General features: G+C 38.7%; 1 protein-coding gene across 4 annotated transcripts in view; it reads left to right on the top strand.

Annotated features, from left to right (window-relative positions):
* MTA3 (metastasis associated 1 family member 3) overlaps positions 1-15,471 on the top strand; it is a 137,826-nt gene that overhangs the window by 110,176 nt on the left and 12,179 nt on the right. For 3 of the 4 annotated variants that reach the window (XM_048297265.1, XM_048297263.1, XM_048297266.1), the window contains exon 18: positions 6,046-6,200. In XM_048297265.1, the coding sequence (XP_048153222.1) occupies positions 6,046-6,200 (155 nt within the window). Of the gene's footprint in view, positions 1-6,045; positions 6,201-10,830; positions 10,859-15,471 lie in introns of all 4 variants that reach the window. The other variant, XM_048297264.1, reaches the window with a different exon arrangement.

Below are 15,471 nucleotides of genomic sequence, written 5' to 3'. Positions count from 1 at the left end.
CAATTGTGTTGAAGCTGGTGAACCCTTCACTCTGCTTTGCCTGTACTCTTTTTGTCCTATTAATTGTACTCTGAAGATACTCAGTCTCTCTTTTCCATTAATGTACCAGAACAGTTCTATAAACTGACCCAAAAGAGTGGGGGTTTTGCCTATATAATTTCTTTCTCATACCAAAACATGTCCAAACTTTTAAAGAGAGAAGGAAAAGGTTTTTAAATAGCTCAAGTTCTTGAGGTTCCTGTGTTGTGAACCTCTGCAGACCTCTGTGCTGACAACTCAGATGGCTGAGACCTCAGGCTAATGTTCTGCAGTCAGTGTGCAGTAATTGTTCATTGCACTTAAGTAAATAAAAGTAGAAATAAAAATAGGTATTCTGCTTAGTGAGAAATTGTTAGAGCAATGTCCGCTCTTCTCTGCAACTAAAGCATAACTGAATATGTAAAAGAAAATTTTATTACTCTCCAGTGAGTATGTAGAAATTGTCAGTGAAACCAGAAAATATGCTGTTCCTTGAATTACCAACACTATGAGATTATGCATTCAGTACAGATGTAGTAAAGGAATACTGCTGAGAGCCAATGTATAATGGCTGCTGCAATAAATAGTTACTCCGAAATGAAGTCCCCTTTATTCTGACTGATTATGGTTATATTGTAACATAAAAAGTTAAAGCATGACCTTTAGTCATCAGAACATGTAAGTATCACAGCAAATTTGTATTACTGCCTTGGATGCTTTGATCTAAAAAAGCTTTTATCTTACCAAAGTGAAGTATTTGGTCTTTAAAGTTGCATTTATAGGTGGTGAAATAATGTAAGGCATTAAATCTGATCTTGTCTTGAAGATTCAGATTTATGTTAAAGTCAAAGCCAGCAAGGTATAGAGTGTAGTCTGCTAAAAAAACAAAGTGCAGTTTTTCTGAGAACATTACAAGAATTTTTCTTCTGTATTTAAATGCAATGATACCCACCTGTTTTTTGTTTCAGATTCTTGTTCATAAAAATAAAACCCCAGAAAATAATTTAAGCATCTGTGTGATGGGAGGGAGAGGGAGGGCATGCTCTATGTTTTAACTATAAAATAAATTTCCTCTTATTCTGTGGATGGTTGCCTAGGTTAGTCTTTCATTACTAATTTACTGATTTCCATAAATAACTGTTTACTTCAAAATGATGCCTTCTGAGGCATGATTTATTCAGAGGTTATATAGCTCTTGTGTACCATCTATGACAAACAGGGACTATAAACTTTGCAGTATTTTGGCTCAGATGCTTTGGCAAGTTAGCTGTCATCTTTTAGGAGGGTTGTTTCTTTTGGGATTTTTTGGTGGTTTTCCCCCCTTGCACAGAAAAGTCATTGACTTAGATTTTCATCATTACAACAATTGTAGGTGTTTGTGAAAGGTTTGGTAGCAAATCCAGAGGTTCCAAAGTTACACTTGTGATGACTACTTGGTTATTTTCTTGTATATGATCTGTTGTTTGAAAATCTTTCATTTTTAATAGCCTTTGGGTTTTTAAATGAAATCCTATACCCAAAGTGGTTGTGTGCCTGCATGCTATTATCAACATTTGTGACTTCATGCTGAGTTAGGGTATTCATTTTTGCATTAATCTCACATTTCTATGAATAACTAAACCAGCCCCTAACCCTGATGCTCATTAAAGGTATAATGCTAATCCCTTTGGAAATAGGAATACTTCAGGTGTGGCAAAAGAGAATCAATACCTGATTTAAACTTAAAGTAATTCTAAACTTGTTTTAAATGATGTATTGTATAATTAGGTCAATGCAAAATATAGGGAACCATTTAATATGGGTTATTGCCAGTCATCTGAGCAAAGCTGATTTCTTCTAGCGACTTTTTTTCTCCTTGTAAAGAGCTTCTTTTGCTTGGCTTGATTTGAATTGATTTTTTTTTTAAAGATGTAATAAAAAAACTTTAAAATATTAATTTAAGGCATTGGGAATATTTTCATTTTTGAAACAATGGGGAAAACATTTGAAGTCTACTTAGGAATTTATGGTAGTTCAGTTAAACATTCCTTCAGCCATAGTACAAATGTTCACTGTTAGTTTTTACACTTTGAATGACTGTGGGTGTTATGTATTATTTTAAAGCTGGATGTCTTTTCAGACCTCAGTGTCTTTTCAGAATTTTTAGTGGCTCTCAATGAATAAATTCTTGGCCACTTATGTAGCAGTACAAATTGAGCAACTTATAGACAGGAACCTCAATTGTGATTTGGGATCTGAGTCCCATTTCTGAATTTGTACAGGATTCCTCTCTTGCCTTACCCTCATGCGTCTCAGTACTCTTGTGCTTCTCTGGGAGCCAGTGAGGACAGGAGATTTACCCTTGTTAATAAAAATGCTGTATTCAGTTGCCACTTTAATATAAGGTGGTTTTGGAATGGTATCCAGACTTCATTGGACTCGTAGATGCCACTGCAGCAGATATCATGTGTACAGTGATTCTATACAGCCAATTCCTTGGTTTCCCTGCCACAGCAAAGCCTTATGCCCAGTGCACCTTGTGTTCAAAGACCTGGATTTACAGTTGTAACTCAGTGCTGCTGCTTCCAGAAGATTTGAGAGGGAGGAAGACATGTAACTTCTTCACGAAGGGATCTCCTGCATTCCTTGAACATTGGAAGTATCTCAGTTGCCCACTGTGAAATGAATGCAGATGGGAAATTCATGCCCCTGCCAGGCGAGTTTTGATGAGCAGCACTTGCAAGCAGCAGAGAAATGGATCAGCAGGGGACAGGTGAAGCTGTACAACAGTCTTTACGTAAGCTCCTCCTTGTTGAAGACTCTGAAAAGATTGCCTTTGCTTTCTGAGGGTGTGTTCGGTCTTGCAGCATGGGCACCACCTGCTGGACAGGGGAGATTCTCTCCAGAGGTAGCGCCCTGCTGACTTAAATATTTGTGTTCTTTACTGGATGTAACTTTGCCTGAATCAGAACTCCCTTTGTCTTGAGAAGTTTTTCTTTCAAGTGCACTCAGATGTTTTTCTCCTGATGTCTTTGAGCATGGAACAATTTTGTCCTAGAGGAACAAGAGATCTCAATGAATGTACTCAGACTGAGATGAAGAACTTGGGAGGAAGGAGTCACTCAGCATGGAGGAAGATTTGTCCAAAATGCAAACTGCTGATGCAGGTGCTGCTCAGTTGTGCCCCTGGTATGCAGACCCTTAGCACCAGTGGCTCTGCTGCAAACTCACAGCACAGCTCATTAGCGATGTACACTGTCAGAATCAAAGCACCAGCAGCTGCTTGCACACAGTGGCATTGCAAGGAAATTACTGAAGCTTGCTGCAAGCAGGGTTTTAAATGAGAAGGAATTCTTTGGTAGCACAGGGAATATTCCCTAGGCTTTCATAACCTTTCTGGCATAACTGTGTGCTAGGGGGGAAGATTTGAATTCATCATCATCATAAAAGAAAAGCATTTAACGAGTACTTTGTATGAAAGTTCATTTTGCTCTTGGTGGTGATATTAGTGTGACAGTGGCATTGAATGCTCATTTTCATACACACTGGTGAATATATTTTTTGAGAGGAACTAATGAACTGATTGCCTGGTCAAGAGCTTCAATTGTTTTTATTAACTTGAAATTAATGTGGTCCCTAGCACAGACTGGAGAAAAATGATCTTATTTTCTCTTGTCCTTATGTGAAATGTAATTAATTTCTTCAAATAGCTTGAAAGGGCTGGGACAGAAGGGAAATAAAAGAGAAAATTCTAACCAATTTGATGCAACAGAAATGAGGTTATATTGTAAGCGTTGTGTCATTTTCTATAACGTTATCTCTTGCCTGGAATGAGGGTTAGGGGCTAATAAAAGTAGAAAAAACAGAAGTTCAGAATTAGTTGCAATATCTGGCTCTGCCAGGGGAAAAAGTATTGTGAAAAGACAAGTACTTTTTCCATCAGGTTTCACTGTTTTTCAGAGTTTATGCCATAGGAAATACACTTTTTGTAACTTGTATATTTCCTGAACATTTTTTGCCTGCACTTCTTGACTAAAGGAAACATTCAGTGGTGTATTAGAAAGGAGCCTGGGAAAAGATCAGAACCATTATATAAGATAACTTAAACCCATTATTGACTAGGGAAGCACAACAAAAAATATACCACTGGAGCCCTTGAATGTTGTGTGTGGCACTGGCAATTGCCAGCTACAAATCCTGAGTGGGAAATCTGATGTGTGGCAATGTTTTCCATGCATGACTTCTTACTCTCTTTTTGAGCACTACCCACTTTGTACAAGAAGAGATCAGCAGTTAAAAATCTTAATGAATTTCTGATTTCATGGCACCTATGTACTTTATCCTGAATTTATTCTAAATAACAGCTGAATTTTAGTAACATGTCTTTTAGGTCTTTTCCCCCACCAAAGCCAATACAAAATAGTATGTGAAAGCCAAACTGCAGTCTAGGCACTGAATGAAAAAATGGGAAAAAATTGGGTAAATATTTAAAAAGGCTACAAAGATAGATTTATGACCCTGTGTGCAACAACAACTAAATTCACCCTAAATCTTTGTTTTTAAGACAAAATAAAATAGTTTAGCTCTAAGAGAGATTTCTATGTGAATCACTCACTTTTGATGTCTTGTTTCTCCTCTTCTGGTTTGGTTTCTTTACATGAAATCTAAGGAATCACAGAGGAGATGGCTCAGTTACTCACAGTAGCATAATGAATACTGGAATTTTCTGTCTGATGCATAAAATTTGTCCTGCTGGAGAGAGCAAATGGTGTGGATCAGGGTGTGGTGAAAGTTGTGTCAGAATGTGAATAGAATGCTTTGAATGTGAGTGTAAGAATTGTTCAGAAAAAATGATGCCCTTGTTTATCTTTTCTGGCTTTTATGTTTTTGTGACATGATTTAAGAGATCAGCTCTGTGCTCTGTTCTGCTGGTCTTTGTGGGTGCTACCAGCCCCTTCCTTACTCAGTGATGGTGGTGTTGGTGCCCTAATTAGGGGGTACTCCCACCAATGTCCAGCACTGTGTGCATTATAGGAATGTTACAAAAATGGTACCAGTAATGTGGAATACTGGTATTATTTCACCAAGAAAATAGGACTTCTTCCTAAGAAACACGATGTTGAATCCATGGGAGATAGAGTAAGCAAATTTTCATCTTTGTATAATGTCTCCTATCATATCTGTTTTCATCCAATTTTTGTTAATTAGTCCTGCTGCTAATCAATTATGTGGGAAACAAGATTAAGATTTCCAAGACTAGTATTTTTGTCATGGTGTATTCTTCCAAAACATTTCCTATAAATGATACAGAAAACATTTTCATTCTCTCCTCATGTGTCAGAAGGCAGCTTCTCCTGTTAGATCTGAGTACTTGCACAATTACTCCAGGTAAAGGTTTAGTGGAAAATTAATGCATTGTTTTCTGTTTAATGTTATCAGTTATGGAATGAATGCAGATGTATTTCAGGTAGCTCTAACTACCTAAGTAATTAAACCTAAGAACCATGACACCAGCATGGTGATATAAACTTTTGTTTTCCTGCTTCCATTCAGGTAAGCAGCAGGACCAAACCACTTGTCTTACTCAGTGACTTCTATTTAAAAGGAAAGACAGGCAGAATAAGGACATGCAAAGTGAGAAGTATGAATTTTTTGAAATTAGCTTAGTGCCATACTTGGATGAAAAAATAGGTCTTGTGTCTCATTGCTTGGAATGTTAGGGTTTTTTGCTCAGAAAATGTTAATTCTCTCCTAAAAGCAATGAGTTTCTGTTTCTGAACTGCTTAGTTCATAGCATTGATTCATGCCTCAAGATCTTTTTGTATAAAATGGCATTAGCAATAGTTAATTTAGTTTTTAAAGAGCTTTAAGACCTATGCATAAAACATGTCAATGGGCACAGGTTGGTTGTTATCTTACCCCCAGGTACAGGCTGGGGCCGATGAGCCGGGTTTTGAGACGTGTGTAGGCTGCCCTGTACAGCAGAATTTGGTAATGGAATTATGCTTCTTCTCAGACAAACACCTTTCCCTTTTATTACCATTTCAGCACGCTGCTCCCCACATCCACATGACTAATGGTAAGGCCTTGCAAGCCAGTGCAAGTGCCATTAAGACAAGCACCATTCCAGTGATCAAGAGACAGAGGCAAAATTGGCTTGATGCTTCAGATGATGGTTTCTTTATAGCTACAGAAGAGACCAGGTAAGAAAAATGAAACCTTAGCAGGGAATGAGGCTTCACTGCATATGTGCTACTGATCCAATATTTCAGTAACAGTTTTGACATTATTATCTGAGGTCACATTACAGCAGAGACCAATTTTTGGTACAAGCCAAACTTTGCATCTTCTATCTACTAATATTATCAGCATTTTATTAATGAGACTTAGTGCTACTTCTCTGTGGCAAAGATTAGACTTTTTAAATTAACACTGATTGTGGTTCATCTACAATGATGTTTAGGGCACCTCTGATCATTCAGCAAAATATAAATGCATCTACAATGTAGGTTATCCTCTAAAATTTTCAGAACTTCAGAAATAGTACACAGTGGAGAAATATATAGCTGATAGCATCTTTCCAGGCGAGAAGTTGATTTCCTTTAAAAGCAACGGAGATAATAATCTCTGTCAGCCTTTCATTTACAGATTAATTGGTAAAATTTAATGAGCTTTTGCTTTTTCCAAAAAGGCTTGATATCATGGAAGAGTCACTAGTTTTCTGGAGGTTCCTCTGTTCTGTTCTTTTCTTCCCCTGGCTGGCCCTTCCCTGATTTATTTCAGACTAAGAGAAGAAGTTGCAGTCTGTTTTTTGTAAACTGTGTTTGCTGGGCCTGTTATTTAAAAACCTTTAATATCTTGCTTAATTACAGCAAGCAACATCAGACTGTTCCTCACTTCTGTGATTATTTCACAAGCCTAGAAAAGCTGGTAGTTGAAGAAAAATGTAAATAATAAAAAGAGGGAAGGGAAAGAACATATGCAAATATAGAGATAACCAAGGAAACTGTGCATGTTTAATCCCATTAATGGCAGATTCAGCTAGGAGAGTTAACATACTAGCACATGATAATTTGGTGGTTATTTCAACATAATTGATTATGGCACCTTTTTTTTTTTTTTAATGAGGAATGCAACAATTCAGAGAGAGTGGTAAGAGGATGATGAGCTGATGAGCTCTTAGGCTTCTGATTCCAGCCCAGATTGATGACATTTTGAAAATTGTTTGATACAAAGACCTTAGTAATATCAGCCTAATCCCTAGCAATTGGATCCTGAAAGTGAGACTGGTTACCTTTTGAAGTTTTAGAATTTTCAATTTAATGTTTTCCCAGTGTTATAGACAAGCAGCTGTCAAAGGATAAGAAGAGTCTTACACAGGCAGTGATCTCCCCACTTATCTCACAGGCAGACCAAATAACTTACCTGAACTAGATGTTTAAATTTTAGGTGGTTGAAGTGTAGTGAGATGAGTCCTGGCTTTGCAAATCACTCATCCGTGACAGCTCTGCTTGTTCCCATCCTAGGAAATCCCCTTCCCTGCTCCCAGGGCTGCAGACACCATACCCAGGCCAGGGAGCAAGCAGAGGTACCACTGTTTTGTGGTTCTGCAGCCAGGGTGGGGTGCAAACAAGGGTCTTAGTCCTCAGGGGTCTGTGTCTGCTGCTCTTCTCCAGTAATGAACAGTTTAAAGAGTAACATTTGAAACCTCCTGTTATGGGGAACACAGGGAAGTTGGACCTCACTGATACTCCTCAAACAAGCAGGTACCTGAACATGTGCTGCTGCATCACTCTGGCAGGTGCTGGAGCAGCACAGCAGAGAATGCTTGTTACCCTTTGAAACTCTGTTTCACAGGAGATCTGTTCCTTGTCTTTCTCAGGGCTTTTCCATTCTTTCTTAGGTTTTTTTGTATTTTCCTGTCCTCATACCATCCCCATCGATTCCTTCCCTCAGCTGTGCCTTCTCCTTTCTAATTTTTTTCCTTTGATTCCTTTCACCTTTACTTTGTGATTATTTAGAGATGGGGTAGCTTGTTCTCCTCTGGGCTCTGAAAGTCTCCAGCCTTCAGAGCTTCGAGTGGAAAGCACTGCCTGGTTCTGCTGCTAGGAATGCCCTAATGTCCAAGACAACAATTAAATGCTCTGTTCTTTGAGGGCAGGTGGAGGCAGAGAGCAGTCCCTGACAGGCAGCCTGCCCTGTGATAGGAGATCACACAGCTCAGCACTGCCAGGACAGAGTTGAACACAATATAATTGCAATGGAAGATGTTTGGGAGATGTTTGAAAAAGCAGCACACAATTTACCCAGTCCTGACACATAATGGAAAAATAAAAAAAGTAGCCAATCAGAATGAGCTGCCAGGGAGAAACCATTAAGTTCTGAACATGTTCTGAACACTCAGCTCAGAAATAATTGCCCCATCTAAGGTCACAACTGGTTCTTTAGGGAACTTTTTTTGTGCTCCATCAGGATCCAATCTGTTTTATCAGGTGAATTTTTTCATTAAAAATACATATGAGAGAGACACATGATAATTATAGCAAAAGGAAAAATATTTTTCAGAGTAATTGAAGCCTGCAAAAAGGAAAATATTTTTCAGTATAATTTTTTTTGCAACAGTCCACAACAATTTTCATTTCTCTGTCCTAAAATATTTCTTTTTGTCTAGTGAATTAATGTTTAAGATGCACATTTCTATAAAACATCAAGTAGGGAGTCTAGAGTGTAAATTTTCACAGAAATTTAGCTTTAAGAGCCTATACTATAATAGACTGTTGATATTGGCTGAGAAAAATAAGAGTAATAATATTGCTTCTAGACTAAATGAAGTACCAGTCTATTTCATGCTAATCAAACCAAAGATGGACATGAGCATTCTAAATGTTACTATTCATCAATAGATAAGGTGAATACATGTATGTATGACTCCATTTTAGAAGAAGTTTTTAATAATATTAATTTTTAACAGTCACCCTTTCCTCTCTGAATTTAAGCAGTATTTCTGTAAAGTTAACTCTTGTGTATCTAATTGCTCACAGATTTGAGATATTTGTAGCAACAGATATGTAGGGAGTGAAATACGAAGAGCAGTGAAAATAACTCTGGGAGTTATATATCATCTAAGCTTTCCAGGGTAACCCTTGGAGTTACTTTAGAATTTTAGGGCAGTGCCCTTCCCTCTACACTCAGGCCACAGTTCAACAATGACTGCAGGTATCCTCGAAAATTAGTGTGAGCATATGTATCATAGAAACACAAGGACTGGAATTTACATCTGAAGTTCAACAAATTTTTAGGTGCTAATCTGCCCTTCAGAGTAGAACAGGAATGTATTTCACATCAGTTGAAATGCACATCCTCATACATTTCAGCTGTGGGGTTTTTTTTTTGAGTTGTAGCTATTTGAAAGCCATTTCCTCCCCCGCTGTTTATCAGTAGCTGCACATCTGGGGAAAAATGGCAGCAGAACTCCCATTTGTGTTTCCCTCTCTCCCAGCCCCATTGCCTCTGCAGAGCTGGGCTGCGCCTTAACATGGTGCTGAGCCCCAGTCATTACAGCCCACGGCCACTTTGGTGAAGAGACAGAGTTTTTCCATCTGTCTGCATGTTAGTGCCTTGAAGGGATCATCCTTGTGAATTTTGCTGTATGGATATGTGGATGCCCCTCTGAATACCTGTCAGCAGGCTCAGTGAGTTTTGCCAGTAAATACAGAGGTCCCAGTTTTGCTATTTCATCTCTGGTGACAAGCTGCACTCTCCATTCTAAACCCTCCCCGATGCCTGTGTGAGACCAGCTCCCATGGGATTTCCCTGCCTCTGTTCAGTCACAAGCTCACAGCAGGGATCAATCTAGGCAGAAAACCACATGGCAGTTTGAGAACACTTACCTTCTGACATTACATCATAATTTTTGTTGATCTTTACTGGATTTAATATTTTTGTATTTTTCTTTATTCTTATCCTTTTCAAATTAAAAAGAAATTCTCATTCCCTGCTGTGAAATAACTTGCTCAAGATTTTATTCTAAAGTGGAAATCTGTTTACACAATTCATTGAAAAAGTCACTCTTTAAAGAGCCTCACGTTTATCATTGCTCACCAAAAGAATTATTTCTTTTTAATATCCTTAGATATTAGTTGCTAGGGCCCTCCTAGCACTAAGTGTATGCTTTAGGATAAGCCAGAAGTTTCCTAACTATAAAAGCATTTTATTCATTCTTTATACTAAATCACCTTTGCTTTAAGAAAGTTTTTTGGGCTAGCTGTGATGTGGATTCTATTGTAGGCCCAACTAGAGGTCAACAGACCAAAATTACCATATTGTGTGGAACTAGATTCTTTATACAGAATCACTATTCTGGGAGTTAATAATTGAAAAAAATGGAACAGTTCATATTACAGTCTTCAGAAGTTTAATAAAAATGTAATGTATTGGCTTAATATATCTTGAATTATATAAGATATAAACATAATCTTTGAGTAAAATTAATAATATTACTGTTGAACCATTCAATGTCAAGGGGAATATATCTATTGATTAAAACTTTTCTTACCAATTCTAGGTATGCAGTGTGCCTATATTTCCTATACACACGCTCTGTCCCTAACAGAGTGCATGTGCATGCCAATGATCACACTTGTATAGGGACAGCTAAAACACTGGTTGGTAAATGATTTTTTTTTTCCCAGCGTTTGCATTATAAGAAATGCGTGGAAATGTTTGGCTGACTGCATTATAGCAGCGGATTCTATATGCTTTCCCTTCATGGGCCAAAAAGCATATTTGCATATAGATCTGCAGTTGAATGACTCAATGCTTGTTTCCTTTCAGTGCTGAAGCAGTTAGAAACCTTCTCACGGTAAGTGCATCTCCATTGGGAATGAGTTAACTGCAACTGCTGAAATTAGAACGTGATCTTTAGCTGTTACCAGCAGACATGGCTTCCTTTTTTTGCTGATAAAATGATTTGAGAGGCATCCCTGTGGCAGCATTATGTAGGCAATTTTCGTATCCCTCACTTCATGTTCTGTCTCCAAAAGGAAAAAGCTTCCCTTGATTTGTTGAGATGCTACATAAGGATATCACAATTGCTGTGATAATTACCTGGTACCACTCATTTTTATTTATGCATGTCTCATAGCACACACAAAAAAGCTTAAAAACCAAAGTTGCATGTTGAGAAAGAAGAGAATGTGAGGCTGACAACCAGCTGCTGCAGAATGTTGAGTCTTGCCATGCTGTCAGTGGTCTGCTTCTCTTGCAGAAGAGGGGGAGAGCCATGCTAGTGCTCAAAGCCCTCCGTGCTCCTGCACATGCTGCTGGCCCTCTCTGCAGTGCAGCTTTATCCGTGGAAACCCTAACCTGTACCTTGGAACACAAACTGAACCCCTGCGAGAACCAAAGCCCGAGTTAAGAGTTGTGGGTGACCTGCCCCTGCCCCCTCTCTCTCCCACGTGCGCTGTAATCCATGCACAGTGCTTGCATTGCAGCACGCTGCCGGGAGAAAAAGGAAAGCTGGAGGAGTAAGGCTTCGGTGCCGGGGGTCTGACACATGGCGCAGAGCTGCAGATCTACATCCGAGCCAGAGCTCCAGTGTTAACTGCTCTGCTCCTTCTTCCTCCTCACGTGTGCAATTCCTACCACACAAATGTCCATGGGTACGTTTACTCTTTCTTTTCTAGCTGGCCCCAGCTGTGCAAAAAAATTTGTGCACCAAACCAAAAAACCATATTTTTGACCTCTGCTTTTCATAAAGATGAGGCACCTTGATTTGAATTGGGATCCTGGTTTTGAGCTACACCATACTTGGATCCTGGCCTAGTGTATTTTCACTTCTTTCCTGCATGGCACCGTGGCCTTTAGACCCCAGTCCTGTAACCAGCTGCAAGAAGATGCCTGGCTGCACTCTTGGAGCATCAGCTGCAAGCCTGAGAATATGATGCACCAGCTCTCTAACAAAAAACCGTATCAGTCTCTAAGGATGTCATTTTCTGGTTCCTTTACTTCTGTTGTATTATATAGTTGTTATACATCTTGAAAAGTAGGGATTACAGAATATATACCTTAGAATTCATTTTAATCTCTGCTGATAGGATTGCAAGTATCTTATTGATTGGTTATATCTGAGTCCAGGTGAACTAACAGTTCTCTCCAGTCACCATGACGATACTGTGTGAGGAATTTGGGGAGAAACTGGCCTTGCTACAGTTTAGGAGCCATCCTACTTGGTTAACTCCCATTCAAAGCTGTTGTATGCTCATGAGAGAGCATATTTTCTGTGAGATGTTATTTTGACCTTATTTTGTGTGGGCTATTCATGAATGCTGCGCACTGTTCACACCTTATAAATCACACTTTTCTGAGCCCCAGCTGAGATACTGTGATACAGAATCACAAGCAGCAGTGTAGAAACTAGATCATAATCTCTTGCCATTCATTTCCCATTGAGCAGCTTTCATGGGTCTAAAGACATTTTCTTTCAATATTTACCTTCATGAGTTTCTCCTGTGGGATCCTTTATAGTACCTACTAAATCAAAGTAACACTATTGTGATAATGCAAATGTTTGTTTTTAAAAGCAGGTTCATTCCATGGAACTAAAACAACTCATTTGAAGAATGTGAATATTTTTTTTAATTTAAGGAATCATAGCTATATGCAAGGAAAACATGTACACAAAACCCCCTCAGAGCTCTGTATAAGTTGTGCCAATGGATAGTGCTGGGAGGTTGGAAGAACCCATAGTGTTATGGGGTTTGCTTTATCAGTCCTCAGAACAAATGAAATACAATCATGCTGGTTTGGAGCTATGTATTAATCCTCTCACAGCTTAAAATGGAGTTTCAATGGCATTGCAGTAAGCTACTTGCCCTGTTTAAAGCCACATGGTAGTGGAAGGATGTTGCAGTGTTTGGAGTGCTTACTTAGGACTTGGGAAGACATGATTCAGCTCCCTGCTTCCTCACAGACTTCCCATGAAACGTCAAGCAGGTCTTTTAAGTCTGTATCTCCAAGCATTTATATACCTAACTACTCAAATCAAAATTAAGAATGTGCTTAAGCACTTGCTTGAAGATTTGGAGGCAAAGAACAGGTAACTCCTGTTCTTTGCCTGAAGAGTCAGATGAAGCCTTCTCGTTCTTCCAGAGGGCCGCTCCACACGGAGCAGGTCAGAAGCCTTACAGGGTTCTTCTTTCAGAGAAACCTCTTTACCTTTACTGGTAATAAAGTCTCATGGAAATGCCACTCACAGGAGTCCAGGAGCTGTTGACTGAAACTGGATGATTTGTTAGTTTCAGAGCTGTCTCCACTGGTTAGCAGGTAAAAATTAATTAGCACACAGCTTTGGTGATGACCGCAGGGAGGCTGAGGCTAGGAACAGATGGCTGTAAATTACCTAGTTACTGTTGCCTGAAAAGTCACACCTTTGGCTTGTGTGAAATGATCCTGCCCTGTTGTGAGCAGAAATTCAAATATGCTGCCTCTCCAGGGGGGCTTAGATACCAAAGTTTGCTTTGTAATTGCATCTTAGGTCGGAACTTGAATGTGGTTAATTCACACGACTCAGCTAAGAAACAAAGGCACATTTAGAAGGGTCACTCAGCCACGTGCAGTCTTCTCCACCGCCTTTGACAAATGTTCTCTCACATTCAGACAGTAGGTGCAGAAATAGCCAGAAATTTTTATATTTGGGAAGGGAAACACAATTTCTAAAATGAGCCTTTTTGTAAAATTTTGCTGTCTTGGGAAACTTGGGAGAGAAAGAAAACCCCAACAACTTATATGAAATACAGGGACGATAAGTGCATTAAGGATTGTCTTAAATGTACGTGTTGGTGGAGAAGCTCCTGTATAAGCACTTGACTTTTCCAAAAACCTTGTTTGCTTTGCTAGACCTTCCAGACCCAATTCAGCAAAGCCCTTCAACCCATTCCTGACTCCCACTGAGCACAGTCCATCAGCTAGAGTACATCACCTAGTCCCCAACGCACCCTGTATGTCTGAAGTTAAACTGGATTGCCATGCAGTTCTTTTAACCTGTTTCCTTACGGTTCTTGACAAATTTTTAGTTTCCTGCAGTTGGCCATTTCAGAAGGTTTTCCTTCAGAAGCTGTCTTTTGTGTTTGCACAGAGGATTTGATGTAGCTGAACCCCATCCTCTTTAGCAAATGTTTTAACTGAAAGTCTTAGGGCTTAGCTTTTTGTTAGCTTGCTGCTTAGCTTTTTCCTAAATCCACATGCCCAGTGGGAATGTGTCATCTTGTAATATTTGGCCGTCTTCTATTGTGGGAGTTAAAACCAATTTGGTATTGAAAAAGAAGAGATTTTTCTATAAATAAGCATCTTTGTGTGGGGGAAGCCAATTTCTCTGTCAAAGACTTGGGAAACATACAAAGCAACAATAAAAATGTGAACTTGTCAGACCAACATACTTAAGTATCAAAGGAAAGATAGAGACACCATTAATTATACAATTGTTACCTATACCAAGGCTAGAGTAACATCAGCTTAGGTAGACTAAAATTAGTCCAATCTCACCATTCCTATGCCTAAACCATGGAGGTTTATCACATTAGATCTTAGATATTAATGATTGTAATCCCCAAATACTGTACAGTGTCTGTGTTCAGAGATATTTTCCACTTCTTATGATTTCTGTGCTCTGTGAGCAATAGTAGCTCATAGAAGCTGGACACAGAGTTAAGAATTGTTTCATCTGAAGGCAGAGAAATACACAGCAATAATGTACATGTAGGCAGATAAACTGTGTAAGTCCTGTGGTAAACACACTGTTGCTAAAGTTAAATAGCAAAAAAGATTATAGAACTGTACCGGGATGAATATGTTCAAAAATATGGTGTCAGTGATCCTCACAGTCTTAAAATTCACACAGAACTGCCCCCTAAATTTAATTTATAAGTTGTCCTCTATCAGTCTTCATTTCAAATAATAGATAGAGGATCTAATTCTGAATTAGTCCATATTTCAGTGTATGTATTTTATCATTCATTCTTAATACTTTCCCTGATAATATGGGGTTTTTTTAAACTCATGACCCTCTGGCATAAATGTAGGTAAGGCTGTGGAAAAACAAGTGTTAGTTGGTCTCTTTTGGTGAAAACGCTTGCATAAGTAACTACATAGGCATTTTAAATATAAAATACCAAAGAGAACATATTGACTGTGACTGTGAAAGTCAATCACAGAGATAACTAACAGTTCTTGTCAAATATCTCAGGAGACTTGACTGGCTGTTTTTGTAACTTGTGCTATGAGTAGAGGCTAAAACATTTACTTGACAAAATACTATTCAAGTCTTGTTCTTGTGGAGAAAGCACAGATCCAAACTAAAATTCTGAGGTTGCCTCTTGCTTGATGTGAGACACCAGACAAGTAATTTAATTCAACCTTTCTGTAGCTCCACATCTTGTCTGTAAGCTTGAATAATATTTCTGTACACCTACTCTTTAG

The sequence above is a fragment of the Corvus hawaiiensis genome, chromosome 3 (genome assembly GCF_020740725.1).
Source record: "Corvus hawaiiensis isolate bCorHaw1 chromosome 3, bCorHaw1.pri.cur, whole genome shotgun sequence".
NCBI classification, from domain to species: Eukaryota; Metazoa; Chordata; class Aves; order Passeriformes; family Corvidae; genus Corvus; species Corvus hawaiiensis.
This window is presented reverse-complemented; position numbering and strand designations above follow the sequence as displayed.